Below are 23,844 nucleotides of genomic sequence, written 5' to 3' on the forward strand. Positions count from 1 at the left end.
GAAACATCTACATAAGCTAAAGCTTGTAGACAGTCCGGTCTGCCGAGGATGTGAATCGGCGGATGAAACTTCTCTGCATATCCTGGGCGAGTGCCCGGGATTTGCACGTAGCAGAATGGCGCTCCTTGGGAGACCCTATTTGGAACCCAAGGAACTGAGAGAAGTGTCAGCAAGGAAGCTTTTGGACTTTGTAAAAAGGACAAATCTACTTGCTGAATATGACTAGTAGTGGGACGCACAATAGGCCTAATCAGGCCGCAGTGCTATGGGATTTATGAGGACCAACCATTAGAAGTAAAAGTAAGAAGTAAGAACATACTTCCATAAATAAAATATTTTTATTTGTGAAAGTACTCGGGTTGTCGGTTATGGTAGTATTTTTTTTCCGCTACCAACCTAATTTGTTTAACAATAGGCCGTCAACTTTGACAGTCTGTAACTCCGTTGTTTTTCAAGGATTGACGATTTTTTTTTAATTTAATGCTCTTTTTATAAGCTTTACGAATATGTAATAATATATAACTATATCACGCTCGTGCGTCGTATATTTCATTTTACAACTAAGGCTAAAAAATAAAAAAAAATTCCAGGTTGCAAATTTGAAACTAAAAAAAAGTTATAGATTTCAATGTATTATTATAAAATCTACCATGAAAAAAAACAGTGCTATTGTGGAAGATCCTCGGGATCGTCCAGACTAATAATAAGTTAATTTGTTTATAAGGCCATATATTGTAAACTATTTAACTTATCGATTCCAGATTTCGTGCGAGTTATTAGACAGTGATCAGGAATGAGAGGATGCGATGCCAAAACGTTCTGGTAATAATAACGCAGTTTATAAACGTTTAATTCAAAAGTCATAAATAAACTTCTTCTGTTTATAACTTTTGATCTAATCAATATTTTTTGACGCTCGAGGTCTAGTTTTGTAGATCTTTTGAAGACGAAAAAAAAAGTACTTTACTGTTTTTTCGTGGAAATGAACGGAAATTTACGTAAAAATTATACAATTAACCACACTGTAAACAATCTTCTCCCCATTTCTATGACTGTGGAAACTAATATGATACTGTACATAATATTTAGCATCTATAGTGATAAATTCAACTTGCCGAAACAAAAAGTCGCGAAATGGTCATTTCCCAGTTTATTTTCCTGGCCTAAATACTCAAATAAACAGAAATAACTGTGCCACAACTATAGACAATTACGAGGACAATATGTTGTACTTACTTGTGACGATTGTTCCTTGTTGCTCTTGTGTGAAAGAAATGACGACCTTGATATTGTCGCTGTAGGCCAAAGTCTTAAAAGGAACATCCTTCTTTGTGGGACTCGTAAACAGCACTTTTCCGTGAATGACGTGGCTATCAATTATTTTGTCATCGATTAAATTCGGACGTTCGTTCTGAAATACAAACAGACCCATCAATAACGTTGTTAATATTAGATTTAAGGAATCCTTACCTCAAATCCTTCATCAACCGAAATAAAGAATGTGTGGCCGCCTTCTGTTTGGAAGATGTTCTTCTTAGAGAATTCTATAACCTTTTGGCGGAAAGTTCTAAAAGGGATACAGATAAATTACAATTAATATTATCACATTCTTCGCACATTTTTTTCTAAATAATTCGATAGTTATTTATAACTAATTTTTATTTCTTCTGTAAATTGATTATACATCGATATTCTTTGGTGAAAATTAGTTCGATATTTCTCTTTACGTTGTCTTTTAAAAACATCAATAATTGGTTCCTAAGTATAGAGTTAAAATGCAGAAATATATTATTTAGTGTACCCTGGCTAGAGCTTTTAAATATAACATGTTAAAATCATTCTGATTTGAGAAAATTTACTTGAAAATAACAAAATGTACAGAGCGATCATGTGAAAATTGCACTCTTTCTTATATATATTGTACTCAAAGATGTTGAAAAGGATAGAGAGAACGAAAAACTGCAATTTGCGCAAAGGCTGTCTTCAGTTTTCCGCGACTGGATGACCTAAATTGGGGAATTATTATTTTAAAATAGACTAAACTTATAGTCTACCAGAACTGGTTAACTGGGTAAAAGGAGCAGCAAATTTACAGAATGCGCATCGATACACAGGGTGGGCCATTAGTGTGAGAAAGTAAAATAACTCCCTTGTAACTCATAATACAGAAAAAACTTTATATAAAAGTTATACAGGATCAAGAAACCTAAACTACAAAATTAATGTGATACATACAGGGTGTTCCGTTTAAAAAATGTTATGTTTGGCGTGTCCCGTTTTTACTCATCGCCCTGTGTGTTTCAAATTAATTTTGTCCATTAGGTTTTTTGATTCTGTACAACTTTTATATAAAATTTTTTTCTGTATTATGAATAACGAGGAAGTTATTTTACTTTCTCACACTAATGGCCCACCCTGTATGTCATCTCCCTTTTCTTACATCTATGATTGTACTTAATAAAAAATGTAGGAAATCTTTTAAATTTTTTAATATCCATATTCAACATGGTACTGAGACAGATATACACATATTTTTGTTCGAACACCCTGCATATTTTACATATTTACATAGAACTCTTTCTTAGGATTGTAATGATAAAGTTTGATAGATTTATATTTAATAGTAATGAAGATGTTAGTAATTGATATATTTCTAACACATGATTTTGTTAATAATAACAAATAAACTGGTGAACTGATTCTATCATCTATAATTTCATTGATTTTTGTAGGTGGATGTAAAAATCTTTTACATCTGGATGTAATAGTTATTTGTTTAACTATGTACCTAGTAAAGTATAAGATTTAATGTCGCGGCGCCATATTCTTTAAATAGTGTTTTCCTCAAAGACAAATAATTTCAAACATTTAATAACTGAATAATCTAAAGCTTATCAAATAATAGGAATGTTATGTCATGCCACCTAAGTATTTTCAAAGACGCCGCAGTAAAACGAATAAACAGGTGCAAAAAACGGTCAAACCATCAAGGTTTTAGGTACCGAAATCTACGAAAATAACTATTTTATATATAAATCCTCATGTAAATATTCTTATAACATTTACATATTTTATAGAACAAGCACGTAATTTATATTGACAATTTTACAAATTGATAATAAATCATATCTGTACCTGTACACGGTGGTGCGATTTAGCCGAACTTACCTTAGTCCAAAAGTTGATAGTTAAATGATAGTTAAAGAGATACAGGGTGTTAAATGTAAAATATTATTTTTGTTTTTTTTTTCATGTATAACTTAACAAATGCAAATATCCTCACAAAATTTTGAGGTTTGGTGTTTTTTAAGTAGAGGAATTGAAATCTGTTCACATTTTGATTAAAATTTGTAGAGGGAGCTAGTTGCAGTAGATTGAACGTGTTAAAAACAACATACCTTTTTTATACTTTAAGGTATCTCATCTTTGGTAGGTATCAAATTCTTATTTTCTTTACAACTTACTAACTTTATTACACAAAAAAGGTATATTTTATGAAACTAGCTGTCTCGCACCGTTTTTGAAATATTAGGCTTTGAAACTTCCAATGCTGTTGAATTAAATTGCAATTAAGTACCTATTATTAATTTAGCGGTAAAGTTTATTAAGTTTGCACAAAAGTCAAATAATTGACGTTTTCCACTTGTCTTATTGCTGTCAGTTGCAAGCTACTTTCCATTAAGTGTTATTCGTACCTAATTAAAATTGCATCTTAGCTTACAATTTAAATTGTATATACATAAATGTGAGATAGAATGCCGAGACTCGTTTTTGGGGTTACATGAAATCAGTTGTTTATGCATGGATAAACTATAAACACCTGGGAAGAACTTTGGCAGCAGGTTTTAAATGCTACAAAGTCATTTCGCGTTAAGGATTTATACTTTAAACTAAGACAATCTTTTAATAAACGCGTTGATAAATGTATTGAAGTTAGAGGTGGACATTTTGAGCAACTATTGTCAAGAAATCATATTTTTTACTAATGTTTTACTGTTCATCACAATTTTTAATTAAACTCTTGTTTTTAACATTTCTAAATTATTTTTATTATTTCAACTACCTATTCTGCCCTACTTCGGAAGAAGACCGTAGGTACGTGAACATATGACATAGGCATAATTAATTTGGCTGTAATTCATTTACTAATTAAGGTAATAACTTGATTTTTTCGGTAACGGCAAATGAAAAACAAACATTTTTTAACGTATTTCAAGAATGTTATAACATTGCAATATTATTTTGTCTTAATAAATTTAAGGTTTTGCTAGGTAAAAATACATTTTCAACAGACATTAATAGAAGAACCAGAACATGTACATCGTATACATGATATTTTGGATGTTTTTACAGGATATTTTACAGTTTTTAATATATTGTGTTGCAAATAATGTTTAATTGTTGTTTAATTTAAAACAACGCATGAGAACACAAACGAATTTAATTTGTTAAAAACATCGTATTTCAACGCGTCATCTAGAGAAGAAAGCCGTATGTGGTCATATACTATGTACCCCTTAATGAAATACATGCACATGTCACATGCGGTGTTTTTTTCTAGTATAGCGACGAAGAAAATAAGAGTGACACAATATTAGCAATTTAAAATGTACAAATTTTTAAATTTCCGGAAACAAAATTGATATTTTTGATATTTATAGATGGGTATAATGTGATGTAGATTTAGAAAATGTAATTATCTCAATTTGTCACAAAACTGTATATACGGTCTTTTTCCGAAGTAGGGCAGTATTAGCATTGGAAGTTTGAAAGCCAAATATCTCAAAAACGGTGCGAGACAGCTACTTTCATAAAGTATACTTTTTTTGTGTAAAGAAAGGAGATACAAAAAAGTTATGTTGTTTTCAACACATTCAATCTACGGCAGCTAGCGCCCTCTATGAACTATAACCAAAATGTGAACAAATTTCAATTCCTCTACCCAAAGAACCCCAAACCCCAAAATTTTGTGTGGATATTTGCATTTATTAAGAAATAAATGAAAAAAAAAAACAAATAATATTTTACATTTCGTCCATATTATCACGTATAGGCGTATGTGTATATCCATTTCTTGGATTATATGCTCCTACGTGATAAGAGGGACGATTTAACAAGTAAGTTCGGTTAAATCTCAATGTTTTCGCTTCGGGAATCTATCTACCCATGAATTTTGGACCATTACCTCGGTACCACCCTGTATGTGTAACGAACATATATAAAAAAGAATTTACATACCGAAGTCTATGCGGGTGCTGAATGAGAGATTCATAGTTCTCTAAAAATTCCCAGGCAGTGGGGTTGTAAACAGCATTTGATGCTGTCCTGGGAGACCTCGTGGGGATCAAAACTTGATCAATTTTATGGAGCACCTAAAACAAAGTAAAAAGCCATGCAAAAAGTATTCTGACGAAATTATATTAGAATGACTTTCGGCAAACTCTGCTATCCACTTTAAATCTGGCGTGATGCGTGAAATGCGTGCCGTAAAACTACGAAACCACCCTTGAAGCGCCCTAAATGGGGATGTAATGGTGAAATATTACTTGACATTGTATAGAGAGATGCCTTGCTAACAGAAGAGCGTCGGCAAAATTGAAAATAAGATTACAGCGACTTATAAACTTTTCGATATAGCTGACCTTTACGGAAATGGCGGTTTCAGTTTATATTTTTAAAAGAGGTTTTACGTTTTCAAAAACAGCATTTACAAATTGTTGAAACAGTTAAAAAGGGTTTGGCCACACTCTTTTTTTATTTTTATGCGCAATAAAAATAAAAAAAGAGTTTCTATAAATATGTGTCGGAAAATGTTTGTTAAAAAAATGCCAAGTGATAAATATGAATGTACTGCCAAAAACTTATTTTTTTTTAAAATAACTTAAAAATGCCGTCTCGGATACAAACACACTCGGCATTAGAGCATTAATTATTACATAGAGCAATGGCGTTTTCTTTAAATACAGTGGCGAAGATGCAGTGGTGTAATTAAGGGCAGTTTCTTATAAAAAAATGTCACATTTTCGGCAACGCGACGGTGAAAAATGTTGTATTTTTCTCAAAGGGCATATTAAAAGGCACAAATAGGCGTTGTCGTTTAAAATCTACAATCTGCACCTTTTGCGAAAATTTGAAATAAAAGTGCCATGGATTGGTTTCAAATTTTGTTCATCATACCAAATAAAATAGGTATTAAAAAAATTGTTAATATTAGTATTAAAATCTATCCTTTTCCAGAGACATTTGAAGGGGTCAGTGCAAAAAATAGCTAAGTCCATATTTTTGTGAGATTGGATTAAGGGACGCCATCTGTATGAATTTACCTTTACTATACGTTGGCAAGAAGCGTAGGTATTACTGCACGAAAACCCTTATGCCGAAATCATAGTCGCTTGTCATTCAGTGCAAGTTCTTCATTTTTATAGCAAGTTCCTTATTTTCATAGCAAAACTTCCTCATTTTCATATGTTGAACCCATTTTTTTTTTCACAAAAAGTCCAAATTAAAAAAAATCTCGTAATCGAATAAATTTTTGATTATACAGGATGTCGGGTAAGTATATGGCTTACTCCCGGCAGTGTTTAGGGGAGGTGAAAGTATTCCTAGTTTGCCATAGAAATTTTTTTCCTAAAGTGCCCCTTAACGGAGCTACAGAGCGCCAAAGGGGTACCCAGCGATTTACCTTTTCGGTTCTAACTTTTGAACCGAGTTGTATAATTTAATGAGATTTTAATATTTTATATAGGCCATAAAGACTCATAAAGCCATACTACGGTAGATGTTTTACACTGTCAAGGAAGTCAGGAACGGACTTGCCACCACACTCATTGGCCCAAAATTTTGACAGGTGTTATGTTATAGAGCTGAAAACTGAATTTTTAAATACATACTCTGGTCACTCCTAAAAAAGGTACTCTACATTTGTTTCGATAAAATTTGCCGTTTTCGAAAAAATTGAGTTTTTGTAAAACGCGTTATTGAAATAATAAATTTGAATTCTGCAATAAGACACTAGTCATTTTTGTCGTTATTGACAACACTTGTAAAAATTGTCTGATTGATTGAGTACACAAGACTAAATAATGGAGCATTGTTCCTGTAGCGAATATGCTGACATGCATCTAATTTATGGACAAGCACTCGCAATTGTGATGAGAAGAATATAATAATAATAATAATAATAATAATAATAATAATAATAATAATGTTTATTCATTTCAACAAGTTAACAAATTACAAAAGAGCAATAACAAGATCAGTAAAACCAATAACAAGAATACTACAGATAACAAGAATAAACGCAGTACACCCACTATAGGCATAGCCTGTGCGTGGGGAAGGTAAAAAAAAAAGACAAAACCTAACAAACAAATAGAATCAATTTCAACATAATAACAACAAGATTATACACAGTCCACACATCAATCAATAGTATTACAAGATACAATTTACAATTTACACCATAACATGTAATATACATAAGAACACGAACATATTAAGCAAATACTGAACAATTAATCGATTTTAGTTCCACAGCATCATGGATATCCTTTCTAGCAACAGAGAAAATAAAGTTTTTTAGCGCTTTTTTGAAAGTAACTGTAAATCTCATGGACTGTATTTTATCTGGCAATAAGGCATATAACCTCGGACCAAGGTAAGTATGACTTTTTTGTCCTATGCTTTTATTCTTTCTTTGAGTTACAAACATTTTACCTTTGTTTCTTGTTTCATATTTATGTTCGCTGACTATTAATTGACTTTTATTTTTGTGTTGATGTATAGTTAGGAAATAGAAGAATAGTTGCCGCAGGTCCATCAAACACGCTTCAATAAAAAGATCATCCGAAGGGTAAGTAGATATTTTTTTAAACATGATTTTAATAATTGTTTTTTGTACTATTTCCAGATTACGCAATATACTCTTACTTACATTTCCCCAGGCTACAATTCCATAAATTAGGTGCGATTGAACCAATGAATTATAAATAATTATCAGAGAATCATGGTCAAGTATATCCCTTAACACTTTAAACTTATGAAACAAGAATCTTACCTTATTAGAAATATATTTTATGTGCTTATCCCATTTTAGGTGATTGTCTAATATGACACCGAGATACTTAAATTCTCTGACCGAATTGATTACGATATCGTCTGAAATAGTCAGAAACTGAACAGTGGGTGAGGAACGAACATCAACATAATTATGTAAAACTCGCGTTTTATCATAATTTACTGTAAGCAACATTGATTTAAACCATTTAAATATTATAGCTAGATCTTTTTCAGCTTTTCTTGTGACAGTTTCCCAGTCATCGTCACTGTAGAAAATACATGTATCGTCTGCGTATGCTATAATATCTCCCATAGTGGGCAGACAGAATAACTCATTTATATATAAGTTAAACAGTATAGGACCTAATACAGAGCCCTGAGGGACTCCATACGTGATCCGTTTTAATTCGCTACGATAATTATTTATTGCCACAAACTGATAACGATGAGTGAGGTAACTCCTGAAAAAGTTTAATGACACCCCTCTAGCACCCACTCTTTCCAGACAGTTTAACAACAGATCATGACTTACAGTGTCAAACGCTTTTGACAAGTCTATAAATACACTGAGGGATTTTTTGTTGTCGTCCATAGCCGAATATATATTGGAAGTAAGATGAAGAATAGCATCTTGCGTAGATACCCCAGCTCTAAAACCATACTGTCTTGGTGATAATACCTGATGTCTCTCAAGGTAGGTACATAATCTTTCTTTTATTATCTTTTCAAAGACTTTAGATAAAGTTGTAATTAACGATATTGGTCGGTAGTTAACAACATCAGCACGATCGCCAGATTTAAATACTGGTATTACCATAGATGTTTTCAATGCATTAGGAAAGTATCCTTCTTCAAAGCATTTATTAATTAAGAACATTAAAGGTTCACCCAGAAATGGACCCATGCATTTTAATAATTCCCCTGTAATTCCATCTTCACCAGGTGACTTGTTACTTTTGAGTGATTGTATTATATTATTTATTTCAGTTAATGTTGTTGGTTTAAGAAATATGGATTCAAAATGATTAAAATAATTTGATGTTGAATTGACTTCTGGCTGATTAATAATTTTACCTGCCAATTTTTGACCCACAGTAACATAATGGTTATTAAATACGTCAGACATAGTTTGTTTATCTTTTATAGTTTCTTCATTGTGATTAACGTATTGAATATCCCTTGATATTTTCTTAGACGAAGTTAATTCCTTCACAGTCTCCCACATCGCTTTATTGTTATTTGAACTTTGCGCAATTCTATTTTTATAATAATTCATCTTAGCAGATTTAATTACATTATTTAAACGATTTCTATAAATTAGGTATCGATTTTTTAAATTAATGTCAAATCTTTCCAATAACTGGTTATACATTTTATCCCTTTTGTTTATTGAATTAATAATACCCTGCGTGATCCAACTTTTGCGCTTCCTTTCTGATTTCCTTATAATGTAAGTGGATTTTTGTATCTCTTTTGTAATAATATATAGAAGTTTCTCAAAACCCGATTCAATACTGTTAGCTTGATAAATTTCATTATAACTAATTTGGGTCATGCCTTCGCTAAGTTCTTTATAGTCAACTCTTCTATTTATTTTTATATCTTTTTTGGAAATCTTACTAGTTTCAAAAATAATTTGAACAAGTACCGTATAATGATCAGTTAGTTTTGTTTTTATCACAAAAGGTAATAAGTATTCATAATCGCATTTAGTCCTAATAAAAACATGGTCTAAGCAAGACCGACTATTTTCTGTCACTCTCGTAAAATCATTTATTGCAGAAACAAAATTAAATTCACACAGATTATTCAGATATTCCCCTACATGTTCACTTAGTTCATTTTCGAGTATGTTAATGTTTATATCACCCACAAACAGAAAATAGTCAGCCTTATCCAAATTGCTATTTGAAAAGTATTGTTTCAGATCTCGCACAAACTCCAAAGGCTCAGTAGAAGGTGATCTATACCCAGCCAAAATATTAATATTTTTTTGCTGAAACTGAATCTCGACTAGAATCAATTTATTTATATATTATATGTTCTGATACATTTCCAAATCGACGTTTATCGCATCGAAGAACTTTTGAAAGGATTAATCGTAGCCTACGAGAAAGAGGTAAAAACTCCCTCTAATTGTGAGAAAGCTGTCGGTCCAAGTTCATGCGACAAAGTGGGTCGTTCATGAGACCCCCCCCCCTCAAAACAACTGCTACATCCTTATCACGTCCAAAAGTACATGCCATGTCTCCCGCTGATTATCCTGTAGGAGTCAATTATGCAAATTGGTTTTTGCAACGATTTAGGCAAAATCCAAATTTCATTAGTACCTATTATTTTGTTCACGGACGAAGCCAGTTTCACCCGAGATGGAGTAATAAATTGCCATAATTTGCATATCTGACATGAAGAAAATCCCCAAGCACCAACAAAGGTTCATGGATAACATATGGGCCGGGATTATAGGGAATCATTTCATTGAACCGTTCTTTTTTGAAGACATTAAATGGTGTCATGTATTTGCAATTCTTGCAACAAAGCTTAAATGATTTATTAGAAAATGTGCCCTTAGAAATTAGAAATCCATTTTAGCAATTTAGTTCGTCAGCACTTATCAAATACTTTTGGTTATCAATAGATAGGCCGAGGTGAGCCTATTTTATGGCCACCGAAGTCACCCGACATGACTCCATTGGATTTCTTTTTATGGGAAAATTTAAAGAGACTTGTGTATTTGACAACAATTCACACCAGGGAAAACCTGATAGAAAGAATAACACGCCATTGCAACGAAATCGAGAAAATTTTGGAATATTATTTCCAGTACAACGAGAAAACATCCGTCGGGTAAGGAAATGTATAGAGGCGACCATTTCGAAAATCTGCTGAAGTAAACAAGAAGAAGCAAAGCTTTTTTTTAACAGCCTTGCGTTTAAGTGATTTAGTTATGTATCAGAATAAATTCTTCTTGCCTCCACACAATTGCCCAGTGCTGTTTGCCCATAAGTTAGATGCATGTAAGCATTAATGAGATGCCAAATTTTATTATTTTAATACGAATTATTAGTTGTGATGTTATTCGATTATTTTTGTGTTTAAATAGCTTTTGCTAATAAACTTTATAATTAAGTAAATTAATGTTTAAATGTATGTAAAAACTGAAGCCGAAAACGGCTGATTTTATCGAAACAAATGTAGAGCACCTTTTTTAAAGAGGAATGACCAAAATATTTAAAAATTCAGTTTTCAGAGCTATAAAATGACACATATCAAAATGTCAACGAGTGTGGTGGCCAGTCCGTTCCTGACTTCCCTGACAGTGTAAAACATTTACTGTAGTATGGCTTTATGAGTCTTTGTGGTCTACATATAATATTAAAATTTCATTAAAAGATACAAGTCGGTTCAAAAGTTAGAACCGAAAAGGTAAATCGCTGGGTATCCTTTTGGGGCTCTGTATCTCCGTTAAGGGGCACTTTAGGATTTTTTTTATGACAAACTAGGGTTATTTTGACCTCCCCTATACACTCCCGAGAGTATGCCATATACTTACCAGACACCCTGTATGTTATTATATTGCCTAAAGGTATCTATAAGTTTTTATTTAAAAAAACTTAATTAATTAATTTTAAACAGCTACAACTCAAAAATGTGATTTAACCAGTTTTTGCACTGACCCCTTCATTTATTCGGTAGACCTTAAATAGGGATTCCACCGCCAATTCATTTAATGTATAATAAGTAACATAATTTGGAAGCAATTCACGACATTTTTCATTTTCGGAATCTGTAGCCTCATAATTTTCACAAAAACACTGTAAATTCTACAGCACAACAAAAAGTGGACTGGGCGGTGGACCAGACCAGTGTATCCCATAAAGCTTTGACCTGCTGAATCCGAATCTAAAGTCAGAGTTTCTAACATCTAATGAATTAAGAAATAATGCCCGTTTTTTTTTTCAAATTTAAAACTTCACATGAAAATCAAACACATTGTTAAACTGACATTCGACAGAAGACATATTCCTCTATCAAATTGTGTTCTTGCTTATTACGTTAAATTTAATTTTTGTGAATTTTTATTCGTTTGAAATGGAATGTCAAGTTGATAAAATTGATCATTTTCGACATTTACTTCTTTTTGTATTTAAACGAGACGGGCAAAACGCTAAAGACGCTTAAGCTGCTTGGGAAATTTGTGCCGTATGTGGTGATGATGCGATGAATGAACGAACGACCCGCCGATGGTTTTAGCATTTTAAAGAAGGCGATTTCAACCTTAAAGACATGAGTCGTTCCGGGAGCCCTGTTGAATTTTATGAAAAGCAATTGAATCGACTCCTTCATGAAACTCCAAGACAATCAACAAGGGAATTGGCTCAGGAGGTGAGATGTAATCACAAAACAGAAGTAAACCATCTGCATTCGATGGGAAAAGTTCAAAGACTAGGGGCTCGAATCCCACATGTTTTGAACGGAAACGATAAGAATCAATGCTCCGCAATTGCCGTTGGTTTGCTCTATCGTCATAGATCAACAGATCATAAGGAACGTTTTCTTCATCGTATTGCCACTGGCAATGAAAAATGATAAGTGAAATTAAAACAGCGAAAAAAATGGTCAAATCCCAAAAAACAAGTAACTCCCCAAACAAGACCAGGACTTCATCCTCGAAAGATTTATGCGTTTAGTGGGATTGGAAAGGATTTTTTATTACGAACTCTTGCCAAATCGTCAACGCAGAACTATATGTCGAAGAACTACGGCGACTCCACGCGGCTATTCAACAAAAAGACCTAATCGGCGATACGACTTTCTTTTGCAACATGACAATGCGCGACCACATATCACCAATATGACCAAAACGGCCATTCGGGAGTTGAATTGGGAAGTTCTGTCCCACCCGCCTTACTTCTCCGATCTCGCGCCTTTTGATTTTCAACTCTTCCGCTCTTTGTCAAACTCTTTACGCGGTGTTTCTTTTAACAACGACAATGAATTAAGAGCTTGGTTGGATGAGTCAGAATCGGAAGATTTTTACAGTAAAGGCATTAAGTACTTAACTTATTTAACGTTCGGTTGAGGTCATAAATAACGATGGAGAATACGTTACTGATTAGCCTATTGATAATAATTGTAGAGTTGAAAATAAAATAACTTAAATTTGAAAAAACAGTGGACATTACTTATTTCCCAACCCGTTAGAAACTCCTCTAGGAAGAGGTTTTCGAGATTTCACATTGAGTTGAGTAGTGAATGATTGGAAAAACACTGGAAATTATGAGATCATTGCCAAATAGCCTCATAATCTCGAAGCTTTTTAATCCCCGTAACCTCATAAACTCCAGTGACCCCATAACTCCGTAACCCTATAACCTGGGATGCGTGAAGGTGCAGAACAACGAAATTCATTAGGAGTCAGCAACTACATGATGATGATTGGAAGGTTTCCATAACCCCACAACCCTGTAATTCCAGAATGGGTGTGTGTAAGTGTGTGCCAGGAAGTATAACCACGAAACTCTAAAGGATTGAGTCTACAGTTTAAAATTGAGCTAGATATATAAAGAGAAAAAAAATCCTTATCGAAGTGTCTGTCAGCCACAGATTTCCATGAAACTTCTCTACGTTGTAGAGGACAAAACAATACTAGACACGTATATATTTTTTTCTGCTGCTAAACATTTTAAAGGGGTTTACTCCTAAAATTTACCCCTATAAACGGTTTCGTCAAGAAATCTGTTCCTGTACAATTTCTTTTTAAACCGATTGGAGATTGATTATTATGGATCAACGATATTATTAAAAAAATATATAGGAACATAGATTTCTTAAAAAAACTGTTTTTTGAGGAAAATTTTACGGATGCTTTTTACCCCTTTAAAATGCTTATAGGCAGAAAAGGAAATATACATGTCCCATATTTTTTTGTCCTCTATAAAATAGCGAAGTTTCATTGAACTCGTTGACTGACACTTCGGATTCAGCGGGTCAAAATATCATCGACGGCCTAAATCACTTTTCTTTTGTGGCACTGTGTTATTTATCAACTTTTTAAGATTCTCTTTCGGAATCAAAATATATGTATGTATATATTTTTCGAAAAAATTTCGCAATTGTAAAAAATGACGCCTAAGTTTTATTCGCATAGTGACATAAAAAAAATTAATTGAAGTAAGAGAATATGAGCTATTTTCTCTAAAAATAATAATTGTTCTGTGGCTGATTTAAGGTATCAACTTGCATAACGCATAAAATGACTATTATGTTTTATTCAATGATGAAAGTGAGATGATATGTATGCCAATATGTATAAATATCTATATTAAAGAAACTGGAATTGGAAAAAAGTTCGAGTGGCTATATACCACTTTCCAACTTTTAATAAAATTTGTTATAACTTAAACTGGAATGGGAAGTACTAGACTTTACCGCATAAAAGTTGAATACGGAGGTTGTAAAGTTTACACTGTATACAAAGCAAGTTTTATAATTTTATTTATTTAATATAAGTGGATTTCCATTTCCATAATAATAATCTATAAAGGCAGAGTTCAAAACCTTTGCGCCTAGTTTATTGCGATAATTTGTTTTCTTTCGTAGATAACGATAATGTTTCTGCTGTAATTTTGTATTCTCTTTACCCTCCTCTTCTGTAGTTGGGTTTTTAAACCTGTAGAACAGTGTATAATAAATAAATAAATAAATAAATAAATAAATAAATAAATAAATAAATAAATAAATAAATAAATAAATAAATAAATAAATAAATAAATAAATAAATAAATAAATAAATAAATAAATAAATAAATAAATAAATAAATAAATAAATAAATAAATAAATAAATAAATAAATAAATAAATAAATAAATAAATAAATAAATAAATAAATAAATAAATAAATAAATAAATAAATAAATAAATAAATAAATAAATAAATAAATAAATAAATAAATAAATAAATAAATAAATAAATAAATAAATAAATAAATAAATAAATAAATAAATAAATAAATAAATAAATAAATAAATAAATAAATAAATAAATAAATAAATAAATAAATAAATAAATAAATAAATAAATAAATAAATAAATAAATAAATAAATAAATAAATAAATAAATAAATAAATAAATAAATAAATAAATAAATAAATAAATAAATAAATAAATAAATAAATAAATAAATAAATAAATAAATAAATAAATAAATAAATAAATAAATAAATAAATAAATAAATAAATAAATAAATAAATAAATAAATAAATAAATAAATAAATAAATAAATAAATAAATAAATAAATAAATAAATAAATAAATAAATAAATAAATAAATAAATAAATAAATAAATAAATAAATAAATAAATAAATAAATAAATAAATAAATAAATAAATAAATAAATAAATAAATAAATAAATAAATAAATAAATAAATAAATAAATAAATAAATAAATAAATAAATAAATAAATAAATAAATAAATAAATAAATAAATAAATAAATAAATAAATAAATAAATAAATAAATAAATAAATAAATAAATAAATAAATAAATAAATAAATAAATAAATAAATAAATAAATAAATAAATAAATAAATAAATAAATAAATAAATAAATAAATAAATAAATAAATAAATAAATAAATAAATAAATAAATAAATAAATAAATAAATAAATAAATAAATAAATAAATAAATAAATAAATAAATAAATAAATAAATAAATAAATAAATAAATAAATAAATAAATAAATAAATAATGAAAGAATTACAAAAATTAAGAATATTTATATTTCAACCAACTATTCTGTAAATTGAGATTTCAATAAAATTTTATTTGAAACGAAATAATGAAAATAATAAAATAAATGAAATTTTCTGTATTAATATATATTTCCTTTAATTATGCACAATGCCATGAAGCTATGATATTTTAACTTTATATTTATTTATTTATTTATTTTATTACTCAAAAATACAGCTATTATTCACAGAGTAGAATGTGAAGGGTGTCTCAAGCTTCACGCAAGAAGTAACTTTGATACAAAACACAGGTTTTTATGAATTTCTATGAATTAAAAATTATTCATTCACAAAATATACAGTCTAGGGTTATGTATGGAATAGCGTTTCGGGTAGATGGCCTCCACGGCTTTTGTCGAAAGCGCTTAATTTCCTACTTCAAAAAATCTCAAAGAAAAAAGTTCAACGGCGTTAAATCGATGATCTGGACGGTCAATCCTGATCACCAAAACGGGAAATTACGCGACCAGGAAATGACTCATGGAGTAATTGAATTGTTTCTCGGGCGGTATGGCATGGCACCGTCTTGTTGAAACCAAGTGTCGTCTACGTCCATATCTTGCAACTTAGGTACAAAAACGTGATTATCATGAGCACCATTAACTGTTATTAACTGATCAGACCCATTTTCGAAGAAGAAAGGTCCAATGATGCCTCCAGTCCAGAATTCGCACCGAACAATGACACGTTGTGGATGCATTTGTTTCTCAACAATCACTCGGGATTTTCTGAACCCCAAATATGACAATTTTGTCGACTAACGAAGCCATCAAGTTGAAACTGAACCTCGTCGATTTTTAATTTTTTTATAGAAAAATCAGCATCCATAATCCATTCAATGAACTCTCTTCGCTTTCCGTGGTCAGTAGGCTTCAGTTGTTGAGTCAATTAAACTTCGTAAGCATGACGATGAAAAACTTTCGTGAGAATACACCGCAGAGAGCTTCTTGAAATGTTCAGTTTTTGATCACGGTGCTAAATTGATGTTCCTGGAGTCTGAGCAACACACTCACGAACTGCGTCGATGTTGTGCGTTGATCGACTAGTTGAAGGAAGCCCAGAGTGTTTAAGATCACTTATTGATCCAGTCTGCGTTGTTATTTCATTTAGCGCTCCACTTTTAATAACCCTAAACTGTCAGTCGTCACGCTGTATTTTTTATTGGCTAGACTTTACTGCACAGATCGAGCAAAATTCAAATTTAGGTAAATTTTGGGACACCCGATACATTGATTTGATTGAATATTTAAAGAAATCTAATAATTTACCTAAACTAAACTGCAGCAGAAAACTCTAAACAGTTTCTTAAGATGAGTACCAGATACAACATGAAATAACAGAATTTTAAAATCACAACAAATTATTTGCACAGTATTTATATTTTTTGGCTAAGTGTACATATAACGATGTTGTTAATAATAGTAGTACAAGGTAAAGATAGTTAGAACTATGTAAAGATTACTGCTACTATGTTTTTAAATTTAAGTTATATATAAAAAATACTTGGGTTATATAATTTACACGAGTTATAATAAGATCAATATTAATTTTAAACTAAAATCAAGTGAATAGTAAAAAAATATGTACTGGGTGTTTCTGAAATAAGTAAGTTCCTTGAATAGGGCTATAGAGGGCACGAAAACGAGTAACTTTCATTGCTTGTGCAATGATTTGCTAAGTGCTAGTTTTAGAGAAAGTTAATTAAGAAAATTAACCATAAATGTATACCGACCCTGTGCATCTTGTGCAGAATGGCCAGAATGCTTCGGACTCGCGTGAAGCGCTTCTCTAATTGGCTGACGTTCCAATGACTTCCACAATCAAGCAAATATGGTGGTAGGTCAATAGTCAGAATGTCTTGTGTTCTTTAGTTGTGTGTTGTAGTATCAATCATTTGCGGACATAAGTTTATAAGCAAACTGCCATTATTTTCTCATGTCGAATCACCCCCTGAAATTTGTCGCACTTATTTACTAACACCCTGTATATTTAACGTATTTATGTACTTATATTTTATTATTGCATTAATTGGAATCTACTTTTCAAAATATTAGATCATAAAATTAGGTAAACTATTGTACATTTATGTATTATATTTGGCATTTATTATATCTAGTATATTTATCATGAGCAAGTAAAATCAGTTCTTAACTTTTTACGCTCATAATTTATGTTATTATACTTAAAATTTTAATTATTTACTTTGTAAATATCTTATATTAAACTGTTGGTTATTACATGCCTTTCAAAAATATGACTATATTATTTGTACGACATACAAAAAAAGAAAATATTAATGAAGGTTGCTTTCTGTAGGGTGGTAATTGTCTATAAGATAACTTCATCTCATTTTGTAATATTCCATTAAATTATATTAAGAGCGCTTCTTTAATGCTTTTTTAAAAGTTAAGTTTCATAAAATTGTTAATTAAAAAATAATAATGGCTCTATCGTCCATTTAAGAAAATTAATTTGGCTATAAAAGAATTACTTGAATAAAATCCTTCCCAGAGATCTGGATGTCAGACTGGCTGATGAAAATCCTGGCGTTGTTCACATAAATATCGTCGTGGTATCTGCCACTGATGTGTGTGATCCATAATGGGGGATTACCAGAGAGCTCCGAAGAAAGGGATGTATAAGAACTGCCTAATTGATCGGTCCTCTTGGGAACGCTAACTACAAATAAAAATAAATAATTGATACATTTTCAGCTTGAATAAAATATAGAAATGTGTTACGAGTAATAGCATTCTTAATATTTAATGCTTTCACAGAACTAAAATATTGACCTCAACATAATAAACTGTGGGTGAGGTGGTATGAAAAATTATGAATTATGAATTTTCGTGCGTACATGAACAAAGCTTTTAATTAAAACAGGTTACATGAATAAAACATTTTTTAAATTTATTCAAGTTTTTATTTAAAGATAAGAATGCGCTTTTGACTGTTATGACTGAACGGCGGAGCAGACTGCAAGTAAAATCGTCAACGAACTACGTAACAGTACCTTGGAGAGCTTTGAAACTAACAAAGTAGATTCGGCTTTTCTCAGTAATATTTGATTACAGATATTTAAATCAACACGTATATTTTTGTATCGAATTGTGCATAATTTTACTGGTATTTTCTATCTTATACAATGCACTCTTGTAACCTTTTTTATTGTTGATTTACAAGAAAAAGTTATTCTTGATAAAAAGTTTTGTTTATCTTGGGAAACCACGGGCAGTAATCAAATATATAATAAAACATACAGGGCGTCCAAAAAAAATTTCAAAATGTGACATTTTCCTTAAGTAAAATGCCTTTAATTTTTATTTTTAACAAAGTTGTTCGAGAACTCAAGAAATGCTTAAATACGGGGTTTAGTCAAAAAAGAAGGATAATCACATTTTGCAAATAAGACCAGATTTTTAAGTATCTTACTTAAAGCAGACAGAAATTTTAGAAAATAGGTAAACTTTTATTTTTGATTTAATATATTATACAGGGTGTCCCAGTGTTAGCGTACAAAAATTTACCAGGGGGTAGACCGGACCAAGATAAGATTAAAATTCTTATAATATATTTTTCTGTCATGCACTCTCACGGAGTTACAGGGTGTTGTTTAGAAAAAAATAATAAAAACTTTCCGCAATAACTCAAAAACCCTTCCAGGGAATTAAGTAATTTTTGGGTGAAGTGTACATCTATTACAGGTCATTAAAATTACATGGTGATTATTTTAATCTGATGCCAGGGGCGGCCTAGTCCAACTTGTCCTCAAGGTTATGTCTTCATAACTTTTGCATGTCCTAGTTTTATGTAATTTTATTACGTTTTCCTGAATCTGCAATCGATTCTGAACAAAAAATGTGCTCTTGTTTCATAGCTCAAAAATGAACCGTTTTCGAGTAAATTGGTTCTAAGGTATCGACTGCATAAGTTCGTAGACAATGCATGTGAAGATTTTATTTCTTGTTATCTAGTAGGTACCTGTCATTATAAAAAACAAAGTTGTTTACAAGCGTACATGTCAAAATTAATTACAGTACTCGAAGTTACTAGAAATTAAGTTTACAAAACAACAAGATTATGAAATTATTATGAAATTTTCTAACAACGAATATGCTGATATGATATTTGTCTACGGTTTCTGTGATGGAAATTCATTGTTTTCCAAAGAGTCCGTGAGACCGGGAATGTTAAAATTGGAAATTCAGAATGCTGCTGTTATTGATGATCCTTCCACCAGTGCCCGAAGAATATCAACGCAAGTAGGTATTCCACGAAGCAGCGTCTGGAGAATTTTAAACCGAGAAGAACTGCACCCATACCACCTACATAAAGTACAAATTTTGCATCTGGTGATTGCGAAAAAAGGTTACAATTTTGCAGGTGGTCGTTAGAAAATATCGATAATGGCGAAAATTTCCATCAAAACATATTGTGGGGTGATGAAACTATCTACGAGAAATGCTATAAATAATTTAAAACATTTTCACATATGATCCATTGAAAAATCCGCATGTGATAAGTCCCTTCACGTTTCGAAGAAGATTCTCCATAAATGTCTGGAGAGGAATCTTCAACGGAGTCATTCTGCCTCCTCAAATTATTGTAGACCGTTTGAATTCAGAGAGATACACGGATTTTTTAGAAAATATTGTTGATGGCGTACTAGATGACGTTCAATTATCTTTGCGAAATCAAATGTACTACCAACAAGATGGAGCACCTATTCATAACAGAAGACAGGTATCGGAGTGGTTCGATTTACATTTTCCAGAACGCTGAATTCGGAAAAATGGACCTATTATGTGGCCTCCCAGGTTCCTTGACCTCAACCCGTTTGATTTTTTTTACTGTGGTCATATGAAACAACTGGTGTATGCCAAACCCAGTAACACGAGAGACGATTCAAAAAATTAATGCAGCCACCGAGCAAATGCAAGCAACCGTTGATTTGCGAAGGGTTTACAATTCCTTAGTCAAACGATGTCGGGCATGCATTGAAGTAAATGGGCAGCATTTGAAGCATTTATTGAAATAATTATTTTCTATTTTTATTATTAATATTGTCATTTTCCTAATATAATTTCGTTTCTGTTACATAATTTTCAATTTTATTTTCAGTTCCCCTATACGTAACCAAATATTAAATAATTCATAGAAAACTTGTTTAGTTTCTTCATATTCATGGGAAACTGTACCTCAACGGTAAACAAGTTTGTTTTTTATAATGACAGGTATCTACTATACTCCATGGTCGAAATTATAGAGAGTGATTCATCGCTAGCTTTTGTACTAGTAAGGGGGATGAAGCGTGCCGGGAACGAAAATCAATTGGCGTGTCTGCGTAAAAGGCAACAAGATATAGAAAATAATGAAAAAAGATAATAAAACATAACATCTAATATTTTTTACGGTTTGCTAGCTATAACAGGCACTTTGATCCATTTTAATTATTACAGCATTTTAAAACGTCCCAATTGTGTTTTTTAATTTATAAATTTATTATAGCCATGGAATTAGACCCTTCGTCTACGCTTATGCTATGACGTTTCTCAGGACGGGTTAAATCAAGTCCATTTACACCCACTAAAAAAGCATTTCCCTATTCCCAACAAGTGCAAAAGACAGAGATAGAATATAGATCGACGTTCAGTGTAACTCGGTCTCTAGACGATTATAGATTCTATCGATGTGCGTAGCGAGCGGCACAAAGATAAATAATATTGAACCGTATAAAAATCTTTTTATATTTTATATGCATTATGGTAATAGTGTTTTTATATTATGTCTTAGTCACTCTTTATAATTTCGACCGCGGAGTATAGATAACAAGAAATAAAGTCTTTACATGCATTTTTTACGAACTAATGCAGTCGATACTTTAGACCCAATTTACTCGAAGACGGTTCATTTATGAGCTATGAAACAATAGCACATTTTTTGTTCAGAATCGATTGCAGATTCAGGAAAACGTAATCCAATTACATAAAACTAGGATATGCAAATGTTATGAAGACAAGTTGGCTTAGGCCGCCCCTGGCGTCAGATTGAAATTAGCACCATATAGTTTTAATGACCTTTAATAGATATAGACTTCACCCAAAAATTACTTAAACCCCTGAAAGGGTTTTTGAGTTATTGTGGAAAGTTGTTATTATTTTTTTCTAAACAACACCCTGTGACTCCGTGAGAGTGCATGGCAGAAAAATATTTTATAAGAATTTTAATCTTATTTTGGCCAGGTCTACCACCTGGTGAATTTTTGTACGCTGACACTGGGACACCCTGTATAAACAGCTTCGTAGAACAAGTTCCGGGTTTGTTGCCACGTCGTCAGTTTAGGTTTCTTGACGTCGAGAGACATATCGCTTTATTTATCAATATTAATATTATTTTAAGTCTTTGTTCCTAATTTTTACGGAAAAGCCATTAATTATATTATTATATTCTACACAGGAACCTATACCGTTATATACAGGCTGTCTTACGGTGACAGCCCATTAGAATATTTAAGACTACTTCGATATGAATTTTGAAAATTTGGGTTCAGGGGTTTTCGGGGGGTGATCTAAATAAAATAATGCCATTGTTGTAGAACTTTCGGTTACACCGGATGTCGCCATCTACTTGCTTATTTTAAATGAAACACCCTATGTTATTGCATTCTCGACAAGATAAATTAAAAATTAGTCAAAAAGGTGAAAGCTTACCTGTACCTAAATCTAACCGTTTTCGAGATAATCGACATTTTATAAAAATGTTGACAGATGCAAGCCTTATATTTTTCATTATTCTGGAAGCTTTCAATTGCTTTTCGGAACATACAAAGAACATAAGATGCACTACATTCCACTATTAAAATTACCTGGAGAAAATTATATTAAGTATCTTATTTTGAACGTTACATATTTGCGGTTTTCTTTCATTCTCAAGAATATTACATTAAAAATATAAACAAATGTACCTTTAAAGACAAATATCGGTACTGCCATTCAGTATTCTAAAAGTAGGTATCGAGTATTTTTAATTTTTTTTATATCCATAGCATAGAACATTCAGCTAGAATCAGAATTATTAGCGGAATTTCTATGATTTGGTATTTTGCAACTGAAACAGAACAATTAATAAAATGGTTTCGATTGGTTTTCTTAGAATTTTTTTCTAATTGTTAATGTTGTTGTGACAGTTTTTAAATAATAGCAAACATAAATAATTTCAAATAACTAATAAATGATTATCAGATAATTATGATGATTCTGGAATGTAGGTAGTTGAAAGGAATATTATTATATAATTTAAAATTTTGGTTACTTTACATTTCATTGTTTTCTTAGTGAAAGGAAAATTATTTGCTCTTTATTGTACTTGCAGTTAATAATAATAGCATCCCATTGGAAGAAAATATTATTTATTATTATTCTTTGTAAATATGTTCCCTTATTATTTAAAAGTTACAACAAAAGTGAAACTACGCATTTTAATATAATTATAAAAAAATAAAATAAAAAATATTACTATGTTCTACAAAGAACAGTATTGTATGTAGCTCGCCGAATTTCATTCACGTCCAATTCCTCAAATGTTGCAATGCAATGTTGACTTACAACCACTTACAACCAAGCATACAAAAGCTCGCCAACAAACATATTTTTCGTACATTTAAATATTAAATTTAAAATGTTTACGTAATTATTATTTTTTATTTTTATTATTAAAACTGAAACGACAAATTAAGAACATGCACAAGAATTTGCATTGCCATCTTCAAAAAGCAGAACCGATTCATTCGAAGAACAGATAAGATATAACTAACATATTGAATAGTCCCACACAGTCTTTAGAGCATTATTTCGTAGACTTGGAGAAGAAGGTAACCCCGCTCCAAAAAAGGCCATTCGTCCTACTGAAGTGATTGTACAAAATAAAGAAGATATAATAGATGGTGTCATTGACAACTATTCAATTAGTGTTCGGCATATAA

General features: G+C 31.0%; 1 protein-coding gene and 1 long non-coding RNA gene across 6 annotated transcripts in view; one reads left to right on the forward strand and one right to left on the reverse strand.

The window, feature by feature from the left end:
- The window catches only part of LOC108908705 (fasciclin-1), a 566,423-nt gene that overhangs the window by 63,507 nt on the left and 479,072 nt on the right, over positions 1–23,844 (reverse strand). For all 4 annotated transcript variants that reach the window (XM_018712824.2, XM_018712823.2, XM_018712822.2 and 1 more), the window contains exons 3-6: positions 18,355–18,542; positions 5,239–5,372; positions 1,471–1,567; positions 1,237–1,411 (exon numbers count right to left, since the gene is read on the reverse strand). In XM_018712824.2, the coding sequence (XP_018568340.1) occupies positions 1,237–1,411; positions 1,471–1,567; positions 5,239–5,372; positions 18,355–18,542 (594 nt within the window). The remainder of the gene's footprint in view (positions 1–1,236; positions 1,412–1,470; positions 1,568–5,238; positions 5,373–18,354; positions 18,543–23,844) is intronic.
- LOC111691560 lies at positions 7,535–10,070 on the forward strand. 2 transcript variants are annotated; one of them, XR_002762978.1, is made up of 5 exons: positions 7,535–7,657; positions 7,786–7,852; positions 7,910–8,240; positions 8,293–8,752; positions 9,986–10,070. It is a non-coding gene; the product is annotated as an uncharacterized LOC111691560 (long non-coding RNA). The 2 variants fall into 2 exon arrangements; XR_002762977.1 differs by having other exon boundaries at positions 7,910–8,211.

The sequence above is a fragment of the Anoplophora glabripennis genome, unplaced genomic scaffold, assembly GCF_000390285.2.
Source record: "Anoplophora glabripennis isolate ALB-LARVAE unplaced genomic scaffold, Agla_2.0 scaffold266, whole genome shotgun sequence".
In the NCBI taxonomy this organism is placed as follows: domain Eukaryota; kingdom Metazoa; phylum Arthropoda; class Insecta; order Coleoptera; family Cerambycidae; genus Anoplophora; species Anoplophora glabripennis.